Source organism: Lepus europaeus, chromosome 1 (genome assembly GCF_033115175.1).
Source record: "Lepus europaeus isolate LE1 chromosome 1, mLepTim1.pri, whole genome shotgun sequence".
Lineage (NCBI taxonomy): Eukaryota > Metazoa > Chordata > Mammalia > Lagomorpha > Leporidae > Lepus > Lepus europaeus.
In genome coordinates this window covers 146,814,583-146,834,722 of record NC_084827.1, presented here as the reverse complement: position 1 = coordinate 146,834,722, position 20,140 = coordinate 146,814,583, and the positions used below count along the sequence as shown (strand labels likewise).

The 20,140-nt window shown below is 37.7% G+C and overlaps 1 protein-coding gene across 2 annotated transcripts in view; it reads right to left on the bottom strand.

Moving 5' to 3' along the window:
• The window catches only part of NBEAL1 (neurobeachin like 1), a 203,934-nt gene that overhangs the window by 113,443 nt on the left and 70,351 nt on the right, over positions 1 to 20,140 (bottom strand). Inside the window, exons 9-12 of one of the 2 annotated variants that reach the window (XM_062190098.1) lie at positions 17,759 to 18,065; positions 15,900 to 16,006; positions 4,308 to 4,394; positions 1,960 to 2,043 (exon numbers count right to left, since the gene is read on the bottom strand). In XM_062190098.1, coding sequence (XP_062046082.1) covers positions 1,960 to 2,043; positions 4,308 to 4,394; positions 15,900 to 16,006; positions 17,759 to 18,065 — 585 coding nt within the window. The remainder of the gene's footprint in view (positions 1 to 1,959; positions 2,044 to 4,307; positions 4,395 to 15,899; positions 16,007 to 17,758; positions 18,066 to 20,140) is intronic. The other variant, XM_062190096.1, reaches the window with a different exon arrangement.

The following is a 20,140-nucleotide window of genomic DNA, read 5'->3' as shown; positions in this document are numbered from 1 at the left end:
GGAAAAGCAGTAGAGACTGGTCCAAGTACTTGGGACCCCACCACCCACTTGGATTGGGGACCTGGATGAAGCTCCTGGCTCCTGGCTTTGGCCTGGCCCAGCCCTGGCTGTTGCAGCTATCTGGGGAGTGAACCAGTGGATAGAAGATATCTCTTTCTCTCTCTCTCTCTCTCTCTCTCTTTTACTCTAACTCTGCCTTTCAAATAAAAAACCTGGAACTTAATAAACTGGTCTATTAATTTAGACAGAAACGTAGACAATCAAAAGACTTAAAGCCAATAAGATCGACTGTCTCTGAAGAGAACTAGTTGAACATGGATCAAAGATAGGAAGGAAAACCTTTTTTCAAAAGATATTACTACGTAAAATAAAATTAAGGTACTGTTACATAGTTTGACATTTAAACCAAGCAAGGTATTTCATAGTCCAAAAAAAATGTATCTTCTAAAGAGACTTTTTAGTTTGATTTTCAGTATACAATACAAGCAATCTGCTGTCCCATAAACCAATTATGCAAAACTAAAATGACTTCTTCCTTACAGAAACTATATTAACTTGAGATTAAAGTCACAAATCAAACTGTCAAAGCTAAGGAATCCTGTTCCATAGGAACCTAACCAGTAGTTACAGCAACATGTCTAAGACAAAAGTTAAGTCTTCTACAAAAACCAGTGAAAACTAAGGCATACAACTGAAGGAATGGCTCCGGGAACAGAATTCATCACTGTACTTTCGGTACCGGAAAGGTGAGGCGTGAAGTATCAGAGAATACTTAAAAAGTTCATGAAAAAATGAAATTAATGCCGGCGCCGCGGCTCACTAGGCTAATCCTCCGCCTTGCGGCGCCGGCACACCGGGTTCTAGTCCCGGTCGGGGCACCGATCCTGTCCCGGTTGCCCCTCTTCCAGGCCAGCTCTCTGCTGTGGCCAGGGAGTGCAGTGGAGGATGGCCCAAGTGCTTGGGCCCTGCACCCCATGGGAGACCAGGATAAGCATCTGGCTCCTGCCATCGGAACAGCGTGGTGCGCCGGCCGCAGCGCGCTACCGCGGCGGCCATTGGAGGGTGAACCAACGGCAAAAGGAAGACCTTTCTCTCTATCTCTCTCTCTCACTGTCCACTCTGCCTGTCAAAAAAAAAAAAAAAAAAAAAAAAAAAGAAATTAAAAGATGAATTTATTTTTCTGCAAAAAACTTCAAAATCCACACATAGTTTTTTTCTAAGACATTTTTCATAAACTTTTTGAAGATTCTTGTATTAGAGGTGGCAGATAAGAATGTAAGGTAATAATAATAACAGTTAACATTTACTGAGCAGATACCACATGCCTGGCATTATGCCTATCATTTTACGTGCATGCCTCCACTAAATTTGTAATTACTCATGCGCTAACTACCAGTGTTAACTGGACAGGACACTAAGTGGTAGTGAGTGAGGAGAGACAGAAAACTTTGAGGATAAGTGACTATAAAAACAGTGAATCAGAATTTTCAAGATCATTCAACCTTGAAAAACAAGCATTGAACTGATCTGGCTGTTCACACATAAGAAATATTGATATTATAGTGAGTCATGAACTGATAAAACAGGTGAAGAATGATCATATCATTAATAAAGGAAAATTATGATATAAAAGTCCCTTCAACTAACTAGCCATAGAGTACACTTAAACTGAGCATTTTCCTATCTCAATACCAGAGCTATCTTCCCATTATTTGAGCAACATTATAAATCTCTACTAGTTTGTGGCTTGGTCATAAATGGTCTTTTTAAAATCCTAAGGTAGTGCCATCCAGGTCTTTAAAATTATCAACAAAATAACGCTTATACTAATATATTTTGTAAGCTATTTAATCAGGAATGAAATCATTTGTGTAACAGACTGTGTATATGGCACTACGGGACCTTTATAGTGAAAACTGGTACATCTGACACCTTTTAAAGCTTGCGGCTATGTTTCACCTTAGCAGCTGGAGACTTGTTCATCACTGCTGTCAAAGCCTGAATGGTTGAGACGGCCAAACAATCCAACTGTCCCTGAAACACCTACCAGAAGAAAACAAAACACAAGATATCAACAAATGTGTTCAAGATTTTGTTCAGTTAGGAAACCTTTTCTCTGAAAACCTGAAAAAGTAAGTATTTAACATGCACTATAGTCGTCTTTCAATGAAATGTATTTCTGAAACACTAAAACCTGCAAAAGAAGTTACCTACTTAACAGAAAATAAGTCACGGTAAGGGCACATTCACTCATTACATTGAAATGTTTTGAGGAGAAAACATCAAGCTTAATACATGCTTTTTGAAAACAATGGACAATCTCTAGAGGAAGGGAGGGAAGTCTGTAATTGGAAATTCTATTTTAATTTATTTTTAAAAATATACTTGAACTTTTAAAGTTTCAATCCATTAGCATGTATAAAAGATAGCTAAAATAATCTTGTGCACTGAAGTTTCCAAACCTTAGGTTAAAAGTGAAGTGCTAGGTATAGACTCTAATTAATCTTAATATTTAGAAATGATAAGGTATACCTATTTTCCTATAAAATGAAAAATTTGAGGCAGATACAGAAAATGAAATACATATCTATGAACACTGTCATCTTCTGGAGAAGGCAACCTTTAATGCCAAAAGCTGTTACAGAAAATAAAAATTAGCTCTATTTTGTCTAATATTGTCCAATGTGTTAAATTTCAGGGCAGTGCATTCATAGAAAAAAAAAATAAAAAACTAACAGCAACAGTATTAAAAAAATGAACATGACTATTATACCCATACTAGGGTCAGTCACCATGAAATAGAACAAGGACTAGAATGTTGTAAAAACAAACAGTTCTAAAAATTTCCTTTCAAGAATTCTCATATATACTATGATCTGAAGCAAGTCATTCCAGCAAAAGAATTGAGTACAAAGAGAACTGCTTAGATCCTAGTAGTGCTGAGCTTAGCTCTCCACTTTTAGGAAAATCATTTACTCTAGAATTTTGGTTTTTGTTGATGTTGTAAAACAAAGTTATGAGGCCGGAACAATGACTTAGTAGGCTAAGCCTCCACCTGTACTGTTCCACTTCCAATCCAGTTCCCTGCTAATGGCCTAGGAAACGGTGGGAAGATGGCCCAAGTACTTGGGTCCCTGCACCCATATGGGAGATATGGAAGAAGTTCCCGGCTCCTGGCTTCAGACTGGCTCAATTCCAGCCACTGTAGCCATTTAGGGATTGAAACCTCTCTCCCTGCCTCTCAAATAAATAAATCTTTTAAAAAAAAATTACATAGAATTAACATATCACATAATATAGGTAATAAATAATAAAATAGTGTAAACATTCTGCATACAGCAGAATTCCACACAAATAAGATCTGTGCTACACTTTACCCAGGGAGAGCAAGAAAAAAGAAAACCTCATTTCACCTACAATGTTGAATTGTAACATAAGCTTCGAAGAGACTATTAAAATTGTTCTATTAATCTATATAAGTAGTCCGTCAGAAGGACTAACACTTTTGAAGAAATCTGAAATAACACAGTACTCTGTAACTTGATACTTGACATCCAGAATAGAAAATAATAATTATAATGTCTCTTTTTATACAACTCTTATTTTCAAATTCAGACATTAAGATAATGTTAACAAAAGAGATCATGTGAGAATTCTCACAAACATTTTAAGAAAAAAAATAAAGCAATTTTATATGTAGCAATTTTTCTACAACAAAATTACCTAATGTATTGTGAGAGCATAAATGACATATTTTGGCTTATTATATCCATCTGGAGTTGAACTTTTATAACATAAAACTATCAAATTTTATATCCTAAATTAACCCTTGAGGAATTCATCATATTCTTCCCTTCCTCCAGGATTCCAGTTGTCCATTGAATTATAATCATTATTGTCAATAAGAAGCAAAGAATCAAGATGTTAACAACAACCACACATTTTCACAAAGCCCTAAGATCCCAATACACCACAGTGCTTAGAGAAGGAAGCTCCCAAAATATGGAGTCACCACCAGGTGAACAGCTTTGATATTGGCATACCATTCCTGTACTTCATATCTCCTTAAACCAAAAAGAGCACACACACACACACAGATGGAATCCTACTGATCGCTTCTATCAACCATAAAGATACTTGTCCTTTAGATAAAGGAATTTTTAATTTTTGAATTATTTCAAACAATAATGAATATCACAACTAAATAACATTTGTATATTTTAAGAGAAGATGAAAAGTACAGGAATAGGTGCTCTCATTGACTGATTTGAACTTCAGCTGAAACAAGATGCAGGCTTTGTAGATACCTGGTCCTCATTCATTTCTGTCAGTAATTTGTTGGCAAGGTCTTTCTGGTTCTTGTCTGCCACCTTATTGCTAGCATTTAAAAATAGCTGTTAAAAACAGAGACAAGAATAAGAGAGACAGAACATTAAATTTTTACCTATAAGCAGGAACGAAGCTTAGATGGATTTCCATGCCTCTTGAGAATAAATTTTAAAAGCCACTTGAGAAGTATACCACTTTCAGAAACTGAAGATTAGTTGCTTTGGGATTATAAAATAATATTAGTTTTATATACTATGTAATCAATTAGAATTAGTTAATATTCCTAAATTATTACAGAATTAGCAGAGAGGCCTCACAGAAAAGACATAAAGCTTCTACTGAAATAGACTAAAGATACTATATCAAATAATGCACAGTATGGGTTTAGTCAAGTAAGTTAGTGAAATGGCATTAAACCAACTTTAAAAAGATTTTCTTTCCAAAAATACTTCTCAGAGTCTCAAGTATGCTACAAGGAATGCCAGTGCTCAGCAAGCACATTTCATTAAAACATTAGTAGTCTCCAAAGTCATGAAGTATTTGTTTTCTGGGGATTACCTGCTTCTGCATGAAATAAAAGAATCAATAAGCATCCCAAAAGGCCTTAATCTTGGCCACACTTTGTGTAAGGGGAAAAACAATTAAAAAAAAAAAAAAAAAGAGAGAGCGAGAGAGTGAGAAAGACAATTCACATGAGAGTAAAAGGGAGAGAAAGATGGATAGAGAAGCTTATTAACAGCACTTAAGAAGTTCTTAAGGAGGTTTAATATTTACGAAATGAGAAACCAAAAGTTCAGTTACACTGTGAAATAATCTAATATAAAATAAAACAGAGGGCCCGGCATTGTGGAGTAGCAGGTAAAGCCACTGCCTGTGATGCTAGCATCCCATAAGAGCACCAGTTCAAATCTCAGCTGTTCCACTTCCACTCCAGCTCCCTGCTAATGGCCTGGGAAAAGTAGTGGAAGTGCTTGGGTCCCTGCCATTGACATGGGAGACCTGGAAAACGCTGCTGGTTCCTTAACACAGAGTTAATCATATGTGTATAAAGACAACTGAAAATAGATCTCAGTAAAAAATAGTAAGAATGGGAATAAGAGAGGGAGGAGGAAGTTTCTAACTGTAAAACTGTCTAGTTCTGCATACACTTCTATGGACTTACTTCTAAGGGTACAGTTTAAAACTTGTCATGGAACCCCAAATCCCATTAAACTAGCTGGTAAAAATGCCATCTTAAGTGTTAAAGTGATCATATTAAGTGTTAAAATGAACATATAGATAAAGTGTTAAAGTGATCATATAACTAGGATCAAGTGGCTGACAATAATAATAGATAGAATTAAAAAGGAGAGAATGTTCCAACATGGGAAGCAGTCCATAGAATGACAACTGCTTTAAGTAGCACTCTGACCTCAGAATCAGCCCTTAAGGCTTCCAAGTCTGCCTGAAAAGCCCGTGAGAGCATTTCAGGCATGGAAAGCCAACACACTGTGGCAAAAAATGTTCTCCATAAAGCGTCTCTGCGAGACCTCAGTGGAAAGAAGTGGCCACCAAAGAAGGATGTATTTTTCTCTAAAGGAAGGGGAGAACTTCTACTTCTACTTTGCTTATGGCCTTGTCTAAATATTGATGGAGTTTGTGGACTCAAAAGGCTTCCATAGCCTAGGCAGATCATGTCCAGGGCCTCAGGTGGTCACTGACATCATACTTAAGAGTGTTACTTGTTAAAATTAACAACAGGAGTCACTGTGCACCAACTTCCTATGCAGGACCTCTGTTTTCAATGAGTTGTATTATGAAAATTAGCTGTAAAACTAGATCTCAAAAACAGTTTCTGTGTGTGTGTGGGCAAATTGTTGAAATCTTTACTTAGTATAGAGCAGGTCTTCAATTAACAATGTTAACTGAAAATTAATCTTAATGGAGAATGGGACTGGGAAGGGGAGAGGTAAGAGAGGGAGGAGTGGGAGTGCAGGTGGGAGGGTGGGTATGGTGAGAAGAATAACTATGCTCCTAAAGTTGTATTTATGAGATTTGTATTTCTTAAAAAATGAATGAACGAATAAATAAATAAATAAATGCTACTGGTTCCTAGCTTCAAGCTGACTTAGCAAAGGCCATTACAGGCATCTAGGGGAGTGAATCAGTAGATGGAAGACCCCCATCCCTTGTCTCTCCCTCTCTCTATACAACTCTTACTTTCAAAATAAATAAATACATAAGCATGACAAATAGAGTGATAGTAGTGTATACAATGTAAGGGGTCTTAAAAAGAAAAAGATTATGCATGGACTTTCAATATTGCTGCACCAAATCAAACTCATCTTTTAATTGCATTTCCACTAACTTTCTAAAGTATCCTTATACAGGCTTTGGACTTGCAGACATGGGTTTGAATCTTGATTATGCTATTTACTACCAGTGAGATGTTAAAGGAAAGCTAATTAATTTCTCTAACCTTGTTTTCTCAAAAATGGGAATAGTTCATCTTGTAACTGTAAATATTAAATTAAATAACTCATGCTAGTTTATTAGCACAACATCTGGCACCTAGCAGGGACTTAAATGAAAATGGCATCATTATTATCAACTAAGATCTAAAAAGTACAAATATGCCATATTATCTAGTTGCTGGGAAAGAGGACAGCTCAAAGATGATGAAATTAAAGATGATTAAAGTCTTTCTAGAAAGAAATATAGTAATCTGTATGCAGAATCTTGAAAGTTCCTAATCCTTAAATAAGTCCCTGTATTTCTAGAAACCTACCCTAAGAAACGGAAAAACACCAAGATTTTGGCAGAATTCTATAAATCGTGGCATGATTTGCAATTCCTTTTCTTGATACTAAAAACATACTGTGGGGTTTTTTTTCTTCTCATTAATTCAAATATCTTCGGAGTGCTTCAGAAGATTTTTACATTAATTCAAATAACATCTTCGAAGTACTGTAAAGCAAAATAGCAGTTACATGTTTAAAGTTAAATATATGATTCAGGAGCTGGCGCTGTGGTATAGCAGGTAAAGCCGATGCCTGCAGTGCTGGCATCCCATATGGGGATAGTTCAAGTCCTGGCTGCTCCACTTCCCATTCAGTTCCCTGCCACTTCTTATCCAGTTCCCTACTAATGCACCTGAGAAGGCAGTAGAAGACAGCTCAAGTCCTTGAGCCCCTGCATACATGTGAGAGATCCAGAAGAAGCACCTGGATCCTGACTTCAGTTCACCCAGCTCTGGATGCTGAGGCCATTGGGGAGTGAACTAGCAGATGGATGATGTCTCTCTCTCTCTCTCTCTCTCTCTCTCTCTCTCTCTCTCTCTCTCTACCTCTACCTCTACCTCTGCAATTCTAACTCTGCCTTTCAAATAAATAAATAAATCTTAAAAAAAAAAGTATGCTACACTGAGTCATGTTGTAAGTACTTAATGGTATGAGAAAACTCATTTTGCCTAGTTCAGAAGGCTTTACACAAACAGTAAATTCATTCATAGACTGGCTATTGGATCTATGCAAAAATAAAGCACGGAAACTTTAGCAGTCAGCTTAAGGTTTTCCATCTGATTCATAAATTTTTTATGATATTTTCAGTTTAATTGCCTGACAATGTTTAATATGGGCCTACATGTTTAAACAGCAAAACTGTTTAGAAACTATACAACTGTATAGTACAAAATAAAAGATTTGGAGCTGGTGCTGTGGTGCAGCGGGTTAAAGCCCCAGCCTGCGGTGCTGGCGTCCCATATGGGCACTGGTTTGTGTCCTGGCTGCTCCACTCTGAGCCAGCTCTCTTCTGTGGCCTGGTAAAGCAGTGGAAGATGGCCCAACTCCTTGGGCCCCTGCACCCACATGGGAGACCTGGAAGAAGCTCCTGGCTTTGGATCAGTTGTGGTCATTTGGGGAGTGAAACAACGGAATAAAGGACTTCTCTTCCTCTCTCTGTAACTCCGTCCTTCAAATAAATAAAAATAAATCTTTAAAAAAAAAGATTCATTCATTACTAACAATAAAAAGTTAAAAGAAAGCAATCATGGAAATCTGTACCACCACACATACATTTGGAGACTTAAGTTTTCACAAAACTTTATACATTTTTATGTTTCAGGAAAGGTAACAACCATGTCCATAAAATGTTTATGTATCACTAAAACCTGTAATTCTCCTGTATTTAATGTATAAAAAAAATTATTTTTCTACTGACTAAAAAGTGACGTTATGTAATACAATAAGAGAACTAGTAACACAATCAGAAAGTAATACCTTATAATGGACTTAAGAGTCAGAAAACCAAGGTAAGAGATCCCAGGTCATTTATTAATATTGACCTTGCATTAATCACTTAATACCTTAGGATATTTTCTTTCATTTGTATAATGTATAAGTTGGGAAGCTTATTTGAAAATTTATCCTTGTTTAAAAGATTTAATTACAATAATGTATAATGAAGAATTTATAGTGATTCTAACAAAAAAATTCCGGAAATGAGGTAGACTACTGGGTTTCTTCTGCAGGATTTCCTGTTTCAAAACAAAATAAGTGGTATCAAATAATTAACTTAAAAGACCAGATAAAAATTTTAAGAAATCTGGGCTAGGGCTGGCGCCATGGCACAGTAGGTTAATCCTCCGCCTGGGGTGCTAGCAACCTATATGGGTGCCGGTTTGAGTCCCGGCTGCTCCAGATCCAATCCAGCTCTCTGCTATGGCATGAGAGAGTAGTGGAAGATAGCCCAAGTCCTTGGGGCCCTGCACCCACATGGGAGACCTGGAGGAGGCTCCAGGCTCCTGGCTTCAGATCGGCACAGCTCCAGCTGTTGCTATCTGAGGAGTGAACAAACAGAAGGAGGTCCTTTCTTTCTGTCTCTCTCTTTCTCTCACTGTCCGTAACTCTACCTCCCAAATAAATAAATAAAAATCTTAAAAAAAAAAAAAGATAAAGAAATTTGAGCCTTCAGCATACTAGAAAGAATAAATTATCAGCTCATCATCATGATAACTGTAACAAAAAAAAGTAAGGTCCATATCAAAGATGTATTGATCATATCTGAGTTTCATAAGCAGAGACTTTGGGAGCCTAATTAATTCATCTTTCTTTTTCTTTTCTTTTTTTTTTCTTTGTTTCTTTTTTTTTTCTTTTCTTTTTTTTTTTTTTTTTTGACAGGCAGAGTGGATAGTGAGAGAGAGAGACAGAGAGAAAGGTCTTCCTTTGCCATTGGTCCCCCTCCAATGGCCGCTGCGGCCGGCTCATCGCACTGATCTGAAGCCAGGAGCCAGGTACTTCTCCTGGTCTCCCATGCGGGTGCAGGGCCCAAGCACTTGGCCCATCCTCCACTGCCTTCCAGGGCCATAGCAGAGAGCTGGCCTGGAAGAGGGGCAACCGGGATAGAATCCGGCGCCCCAACGGGGACTAGAACCCGGTGTGCCGGCGCCGCAAGGCGGAGTATTAGCCTGTTAAGCCACGGCGCCGGCAAATTCATCTTTCTATACTCAGAATTTTTTTTCTCAAAGACAACATTTTCATAGCAAAAAAAAAAAAAAAAAAAAAAGCTTTACCTTCAAAAACAATAAATGCTGTTTCTCACATGACAAATTCTAAGATGAAGTAAAATTACAAACATTCAAACCAATTATGTGGTAACAATTATTTTTAAATAAGTATGTATTTATTTATTTATTTATTTTTACAGATTTATTTGATGTATTTGAAAGGCAGAGTTAGAGATAAAGAGGGAGAGACAGAGCAAGGTCTTCCATTCACTTGTTTACTCCCCAAATGGCTGCAATGGTCAGTGCTAGGCCAAGCTGAAGTCATGAACTTCCTACAGGTCTCCCACATGGATTCAGGGGCCCCAGGACTTGAGCCATCTTCTGCAGCTTCCCTCAACAAGTTAGCAGGGAGCTGGATCAGAAGTGGAGCAGCCAGGACTCATACTAGTGCCCATATGTGATGCTAGCGTTGCAGGCGGCAGCTTAACCTACTATGGCCACAAAGCTGGCCCCTAAAAAATATTTTAAAATGTCAATCCATATATCAGAAAATTAATCTCCTGGGGCCAGCACTGTGGCACAGCAGGTTAAAGCCCTGGCCTGAGGCACTGACATCCCATATGGGTGCCAGTTCTAGTCCAGCTGCTCCTCTTCCGATCCAGCTCTCTGCTATGGCCTGGAAAGCAGTAGAAGATGACCCAAGTCCTCATGTGGAAGACCCGGAAGAAGCTCCTGGCTCCTGGCTTCGGATCAGCGCAGTTCCGGCCGTTGCGGCCATCTGAGGAGTGAACCAGTGGATAGAAGACCTCTCTCTCTCTGAATCTACTTCTCTCTGTAACTCTGTCTTTCAAATAAATAAAATAAATCTTTAAAAAAAAAAAAAAGAAAAAAAACTAATCTCCCATATAGCTGTTTTAAATTATTTCATGGGTAGTTGTCTCAGGATATGTTCACTGCGAAAGAAAGAAAGGTTTTTCTGAAATTTGACCTTAGAACATTTTCTTCAAAGTGGCAGCAGACAATATTTCTTACCAATTACATTTTATTCCTTTGAAGGTTAATACTGAAAATAAAAAGAATCACTTTCAGAAAAGAAAAAAAGCAGAGATGTGAGTACATTTATTCATCTAACACAAGCAATTAATCTACTGTAACATCCACGATATCCTAGGGAAAAATGCTGAAAACATTTGATGCTGCAAACAAAAGTTAATATTTTGAAAAACATAATAATTATATCACTGCCCTCATATCCTTAACAGCTGTCAAAGATAACTGTGCTTCTTTTGAATTTTAGACCTCAAATTTGTTAACAATGATCCCTAACTTTCACATCAATCATGCTCCAATACATATCACACCAGGCAGTTTAAAACCTTTAACATATTTCTACATAAAAGGAGAGTAATCTCCCTTATAGTTTATATCATTTAACCTACAATTCTACTATTCTAATACTTTTGAAATAAGCTTATATAATAATAATACTTTTGAAATAAGGGCCAGGTACTACAATGGTGAAAATGAGAAAACAAGTGCTTTTTTTAAAAAAATAAAATTTATTTACTTATTTGAAAGTCAGAGTTACAAAGAGAGAGGAGGAGACAGACAGAAATTCTACATCCGCTGGCTCACTCCCCAAATGGCCACAGCACTGGGGTTGGACCAGTCCGAAGCCAAGAGGCAGTAGCCTCCTCCGGATCTCCCACGTGGGTTCAGGGGCCTAAGCACTGTGCCATCCTCTGCTGCTTTCCTAGGCAAACTGGTAGGGAGCTGGATGGGAAGTGGAGCTGCTGGTTCTCAATCTAGCACCCATACAGGATGCCAGCATCACACGGCTTTACCCACCATACCACAGTGCTGGCCCCAAGAGGTGCTTTTGTGCCCCGAGAGTTGAACAGTTAAGCAAAACTTCAAACTAAATACATTTTATTTCTAGTATCTCTACTGCTGTCCCAACCTTTGTAATACTACTGTTCCAAGTCTCCAACTTTAATATTAATAAATCCAATTTTATTTATTTAGCTTCCACTGTGTGCCAAAGACCTAATGATGGGAAAGGAAAGATTCAAGTCAGAATATTTATCTTCAAATAGTTCACCATTTATATGAAACACAAAAAGTCTAAATGTCACTCTACAGACTTGTAATAGGCACTACAGGGACCAAAAACATAGATCTATCTGAATCTAAATCTAGCAAACCAGAGAATATTACTATTAATAAAAAAAAAAAAAAAGGAGAAGCAGCAGAAGATGAATAGAGGAGTTGTCTAGCCTTGCAGTGAAGAAGCCTATGCTTCCTATGGGAAAGCCTGGGTTTGATTCCTGGCTCCAGCTCCTGACTCCAGCTTCCCACCAACGGGGACACTGGAAGGCAGCAGATGATGGCTCAAGTGGGTGGGTTCCTGCCACTCAAGTGGGAGATCTATATTGAGTAACCAACTCCTGGTTACACCACCCAACCCAATTGCAGGTGCTGCAGGCATTTGAGGAATGAACCAGTGGATGTGAAGTCTCTAAAGTAAAATTTTGGAAAATTTAAAAGAAAGGAAAAAAAAAAAAAAGAACAGGAGAGAAAGTACTTCAAGTAGCTATAACCACATCAAGGAGACAAATGAGCAAGAATAAGCATGACTGGTTCAAGGACCATGAAAGGTTTAATAAGGGCTTACGTAATAATAAAAGGCTCAGAACATAGATTTCTGAGCCAAATTTCTTAGAGCCTTGGTGCAAATCATGGTAGAGACTTAAAGATCACGCAACCGTTTTAATAGCCTGCAGAGGACATTTTAAACAACAGACTGCTATGATGACATCAGTGTGTTAAAAAGGTGGTTTTGGGCCGGCGCTGTGGCTCACTTGGCTAATCCTCTGCCTGCAGCGCTGGCACACCAGGTTCTAGTCCCGGTTGGGGCGCCGGATTCTGTCCCAGTTGCTCCTCTTCCAGTCCAGCTCTCTGCTGTGGCCCGGGAGTGCAGTGGAGGATGGCCCAAGTGCTTGGGCTCTGCACCTGCATAGGAGACCAGGAGGAAGCACCTGGCTCCTGGCTTCAGATAGGCGTAGTGCGCCGGCCGTAGAGGCCATTTGGGGGGTGAACCAACAGAAGAAAGACCTTCCTCTCTGTCTCTCTCTCTCACTGTTTAACTCTGCCTGTCAAAAATAAATAAATAAAATAAATAAAAAGGTGGTTTTGGCTTCAGTGTGGAAGAGAGTAAGACCAAACAGTTACAGAGCAATTAAGAAAATACTGTAATAATCTGACAAGAAGACTCTGAAATAAAGGAGCCACATGAATGAAAGGCTGCATTTGAGAGGTGTTTAAAAAGTAAAATTGTCAGAAGCTGGTAACACAAGCAAATGTGGAAAAGGAAAGGAAAGGTCTAGACTGATTCTCAAGTCTCTCCCCTGAGAAACTGAGAAGGTAATGGTGCCTCACACTGAAACTGGAAATACACAAACAGCAGCTGGGGGATGACAGAAGAAGGCATGATCTAGTCCATTTTAGATGTCATATATTTGATTTTTCTGAGACCCGAAAGACAAGCTTTAGAAACAAAACTTTGGAGGACTATAAATGATATCTAAAGCTGTGCACATAGTTGACAATATCCCAAGGATAAGCAAATTAAGAAAACAAAAAGCACCTAAGATCAAACAGGTAATGTCAGCATTTGTAGAAAGGGAATATTCTAAAGAGACTTAAGAGTAGGAAGTGACACACAGAAAAAAAAATATGCAAGGAAAAAAGAGTAAGTGTGTGTCTATCTTCAATGTTTTAAGAAGGGAATGATCAAAAGTCACAAACAAGCGTGAGCTAAGATAAAAACTAAAGTCCATTAGACTGGGAAACTACAAAGTTTTCAATGACGTTGATTAAACAGTTTCAATGGAAATGCAGAAGCAGAAGCCAGATAAAATTTTAAATGAATGGAACTCCATCCAAGTCTGTCCTACCTCTCAAAATACTTCAGAGCCGATACCTACACATACTATCTTACATTTGGAGCTACAGGGGACCATATCATACCTAAGAATTAGGAAGCAAACAATCTTAATTAGGTGAGAATAATTGTGTGATAGTTCCTGGCAGACATATTAGTTGTCTGACATTTCCATAGACTTTAAGGGCGTCTTCTGTTGGGAGCACAAATAAATTTCTACATGGAGGAAATTATGTCAATTTGAGAAAACAAGGAGCAAAACACAAGCAATTTGGAGATGAAGCACTTTGGAACAAATGCCTCAAGAGCAGTCTGACCAGCGGTGTCACAGTCAGCATTTGAATGCCTCAAGTATTTTTCACTGCCTTTGTTTTTCCCTTTATGTCTTATCAAATAATTCCCTGTGGCAGTGGGACAGTTATTAAATTTTATAATTAAATATTTACTACCAAAGCAAAATTCACATAACCCAGTATACTATCTGCTGGTTTATATCCCAAATGACCATAACAGTCAGGGTTAGGCCAGGCTGAAGCCACAGGTTGTAACTCAATCTGGGTCTCCCACATGGTTGGCAGGGTGCCAATTTCCTGACCCATCACCTGCTGCATCCCAACATGCATATTAGCAGAAAATTAAATCAAGAGTGCAGACAGGATTCCAAAGCAGGCACTCCATTACAGGATGCAGGCATCTCCAGCAGTGCCATAACTGCTGCACCAAACACATCCAGATGACTCTTTTAAAAGTATAGCACATAAAATGTAAAGCAGGGGTCGATACTGTGGCAAACAGGTTAGGCTGCCAGTGGGGACACCTGCATCCCATATCAGAGTGCCCAGTTCAAGTCCTAGCGTCTCTGCTTCTGATCTACTGTATCATGGGGGGCAGCAGATAACAGTTCAAGTGCTTGGGCCCTGCCACTCATCTGGGAGACCCAAATGGAGTTGCAGTTTCCTGGCTTTAGCCTGGCAGAGCACCAGTTGTGGGCATTTGGGGAATGCACCAGCAGACACGGGATTTCTCTTTTTCTGTTGTTCTGCCTTTCAAGCAGATGGGAGGCAGATTACATTTTAAAAGGGTATAGGAAATAAAACTTATCTATAGTCTTTTGGTCATTGTTTATTTTTAAAGGAGAGAAAATGTTTATTATACTAAGTAGCAGAAAAAAAGAAGAAAAAAGAGTTGGACGCCAAGAGATTGCTAACCTTTTAACAAAGGGTGTGAATTCTTTTTTCTATTTCTTTACAAGGCATTCTTTTCCTTATGTGTGTTATTTTTCTTAAATAAAGTCACAATGTGGTGTACTTCACTTGTAAAAATAAGCAGTCAAGGTTTCCCTTTGTGCTTTTGCTCCTTAGCATTTGTATTATTCAGTTTTCTATACAATCTGTTCTCCAGCTCTCATATTTTGTTATCAAAATACTTTTACACTGAAAAACACAATCTTATAATGTTCAAAATCTACTTATGAGAATAATAAGGTTTTTACAAGTCTGCAATAACTTTTATAATCTCTAAACAAATGCTAGGGGGTAATCTTGACACTAGAATAGCAGCAAAAAGGTGGCTGCTTAAAATTTTGTTTGTATTAGTATTAGTATATGGTTTAAAGACATCAGAAAGGGGTTGGCATTGTGGCACAGCAGGGGAAGCTGCCGCCTACGACACCGGCATTCCATTTGGGTGCCAGTCTATGTCCTAGCTGCTCCATTTCCGATTTAGCAACCTGCTAACACTCCTGGGAAAGCAACAGAGGATGGTCCATGTCCTTGGACCTCTGCACCCATGTGGGAGACCCAGAAGAAGCTCCTGAGCTCATGGTTTCAGCCTGGTTCATACCTGGCCACTGCACCATCTGGGGTGTCAACCAGTGGATAGAAGATCTCTCTTTTGCTCTCTTTCTCTCCCTCTCTCTGTCTCTCCTTCTCTCTGCGTAACTCTTTCAAATAAATAAATAAATCTTTTTAAAAAATATTTAGATAATTACAAATGATATATTAGCTTCAAGATAAAATTTGGTTACATGATTGAATGAAAACACAAATACCATAAAACAATAATTATATGCACAAATTTGAAATAATAAATAACCAAAACAATAGCTTTTTAAAATCATAGACAATAACAGTAACAGAAAAATACCTTGCAGTTCTGTAGCAGTCGTATGAGATGTTCAAAGCAATTACTGTTAAGAAAAATGGCCTGAAGTACAGGCCTATCTGTACAATCTAACATGGTGGTGATGGTATCTAAGGAAATAAACACAAAATCACCTATGTAAAAGTGAAAATTTGAAATCATACACTCATATATATTTTTAATTGAAATTTTTCAGTTGACAAAGTAAATGTAAATTAATTAGGAATTAATATGGATAAAGAGTAAAATACCAAATCTATAATTACTATTTGATAGGAAAAGTAAAAAAATTTAATTTATTTAAAATATTCAAAATTTATATATAAGTAACATACATTTCCCAGAGATTTATTTAGTTGTTTTATCATCAGGCTCAAGTCTAACCAACTGTGGTGCCCAACTTACCATTAATAAACAATAACTGCCTACGTCTGGGAAAATAGTTTAACTTATATACTATCAAATTAACATATGGCCATTTTGAAAATGAGACTCAGGTAAGTGATCCATTTGTGACAATGTTTTGCTCACATTTCCTACTAAAAGGATATACTCATCTAAAAATAAAGGACATCTGGCACAGGCAATAACACAGCTCTTAAAAGTCTATTCAATATAGACTCAAAATTACTTATAAACTTATAACTATAAAATATGGCATTATATAATATAATGAAAATCATATGAGTTATTTTCCTACACAAATGAATGTTGCAGAGGATCATGTTCAATAAGACTTCTTGATCCTTATTATTTTTAAACGGACACCACATATACACAAACATATAAAAGTATTTTTACCCTCTAGAAACTACACATCAAACCAGTAAAGATTATATCTCAGTGGCAGGCTATAAAGAACTTATTTTCTTCTATTTATCTGAATTTCCTAGTTTAGCTGTAACAAACATATTTTACTTCTATAGTAAGGAACTATGTTATCAGTTAATAATATTTGTACTTAATGTCTAACATGGGAATACAATAAGAAATCATATAGAGAGGTGTAAATAAGAACAAAGTAAAGCAAAACAACCAGCACAGAGAGAAGGAAAGAGAAACAAAAACACACATACACAGAGGCCTTGAGGAAAAACAATAAAAACAGAGGATGGCTAGAGGAAGGAAGGACTGAAGGGACTTAGCCAGAGATGTCAGAGAGACATACAAACTGGCTATATGTCCTTCTGCCATCAGTTAAAAACCATAAATGGCAGTTTCTAAAATTTTACTTCTAAAATTCTGAAGTCATGGCTGATCTTCTTTTTAGTACTGATGCGTTTAGTTGTTTATATTTTCAAAACAGAAATAGGGCCTTGACTATCATTGTTTCAGATAAAGATGTTACAGACAAATCAATTCTATATTCATTATTTGGAAGTCAAAATCTAAACAGTCACATAATATCTAAATCAATCAATACTTTCCATATTAACAGCCATGTACTTGAAATGAAAGTGGGGAATATGGGCCGGTGCCGCGGCTCAATAGGCTAATCCTCTGCCTTGCGGAGGTTGGCACACCAGGTTCTAGTCCCGGTCGGGGCGCCGGATTCTGTTCCAGTTGCCCCTCTTCCAGTCCAGCTTTCTGCTGTGGCCTGGGAGTGCAGAGGAGGATGGCCCAAGTCCTTGGGTCCTGCACCCACATGTGAGACCAGGAGAAGCACCTGGCTCCTGACTTCGGATCAGTGTGGTGTGCTGGCCGTAGTGCTCTGGCTGCAGCGGCCATTGGAGGATGAACCAATGGAAAAAGGAAGACCTTTCTCTCTGTCTCTCTCTCTCTCACTGACAAAAAAAAAAAAAAGTGGGGAATATGAAAGTAAATATTAGACCCACAGCAAACTGTCTCCATGGAATACTTACTCAGCATTTTGATCTGGAGAGCTATGAACCGGCTTTCCCACTGTCTAGATCTCCTTTGTTTGGGTAAAGATGAATGATCTGAATTTAACAATTTAAAATAATTCTCCAAAATTGTACTAGTTTCCACTTGACGCTGGTCAGAGCTGCTTGTGAGAAGTATATGCACCACTTCTGTAAGGCACTTCAGGGTTAATTCTATCTTCCTACCCACTTCCTCAGGATCTCCATCCTCCCAGGAATCACAATCTGCCAAAACTCGCATAAGAACTTCCATGGTGGCCGGAGAAATTGCTTGCAAAGCATTCCTCTGAAACATTAAACATTTAAATAAAAATGAACCTCAAACCTGAATCAAATATTATCTTTGCAACCACAAATGTAAATTTAATAAATCTGTAAACAATTTTCATTTTAACAGATAAACACAGTAAAAAACTCAGGGAAACTTTGACAGAAACTGCTAGTGTTTTATACCTATTAAGTCTTCTCTTTTTCACCACCACAGAAAATTCACTTTTGGGGCCAGTGCTGTGGTGTAGCGGGTAAGGCTCCGCCTGCAGTGCTGGCATCCCATATGGGCGCCAGTTCGAGTCCCAGCTGTTCCACTTCTTATCCAGCTCTCTGCTATGGCCTAGGAAAGCAGTAGAAGATGGCCCAAGTCCTTGGGCCCTTGCACCTGCAAGGGAGACCTGGAAGAAGCTGACTCCTGGCTTCGGATCAGCACAACTCTAGCCTTTACGACCATTTGGGGAGTGAATCAGCGGATGGAAGACCTCTCTCACTCTGCATTTCCTTCTCTTTCTGTGTAACTCTGACTTTCAAATAAATAAATAAATCTTCAAAAAAAATTCACTTTCTACCTTTCCTGGAAGCTATGGATACCTATGTGACCTAGTTCTGGTCAAAAATATCATGGGGAAGAACCCTTAGCCCTTGGCCCTCTCACCTTGTTCAACCTTGAATGCAGATATAATGCCTGAATCATCTTTATATCACAAGAAACCCAAGAATTAAAGCAACAAGTTACAGAGAGCAGAACAAAATATCAAAGGACCAGTGTTACTGATGTTGTCATTGAGCTGCTGGATTAGCCCAGAACTACCTATATATCTGGATTTCTTAAGTATGCATAAAAACAAAAGAAAAACCAAACACCCTCCCTCAATTTGGTAGTCTCTCTCAGGTTTTCTGTTGGTTAAAGTTAATCCACACCAACTGATTTTATTTATACATATATATATTATTTATATATTTATATATATAATGATTTACTTGGCTCTGATTCTATAAACGCATTTTTGAAATTTCATAAATTAAGTAATTGGTAGCTCTCTGAAACTGAACTATTAAAGTTGAAAATTTTAAAAAATTATTTATTGCCATAAATCATCCAATTGAAATACAATAGAACATTATGTGAGATCATCTGCAAATAATATCACTTCGGCCATTAAGTCTTGTTACTATCAATAATTATTATAATAATTACTATCAATAATTATCAATATAGTAAACGATATCAAAATAACAAGTACAATTACTACTGTGGAAGAAACTACTGGTGGACCACATAACATTCAATCGGTACCACCATTCTTATTAATAGAAGCCCTAATGTTTTCTCAGACATACAGCTACCCAGAATAAATATTACATTCCCTAATCACCCTCTGGTGCTGAGATGATTGAGGAAACAGGCCTTATAAAACTTTAATCTGGAAAATTTTTGCCTTCTTTGCAGTCACATGACTGAGTTTGGCAAATGAAATCAAACCCAGATTTTTACTATCTTTCTTCTTTTTTTTTTTTTTTTTTATTAAACTTTTATTTAATGAATATAAATTTCCAAAGTATAGCTTATGGGTTACAATGGTTTCCCCCCTCCCATAACTTCCCTCCCGCCCGCAACCCTCCCCCCTCCCGCTCCCTCTCCCCTTCCATTCATGTAAAGATTCATTTTCAATTCTCTTTGTATACAGAAGATCAGTTTAGTATATACTAGGTAAAGATTTCAACATTTTGCCCATATAGCAACATCAAGTGAAAAAACTACCATTGGATTACTAATTATAGCATTAAATAGCAATGTACAGCACATTAAAGACAGAGATCCTACATAATTTTTTTTTTCAAAATAATTAATTTTCTATGCCATTTCCATTTTAACACCAGGTTGTTTTTTTTTTTTTCATTTCCAATTCTCTTTATATACAGAAGATCACTTCAGTATATAATTAGCAAAGACCTCATCAGTCTGCGCCCACACAGAAACGCAAAGTATAAAAATACTGTTTCAGTACCAGTCATAGCATCACTTGGCTTTAGACGACACATTAGGGACAGATCCCGCATGGGGTGTAAGTACACAGTGACTCCTGTTGC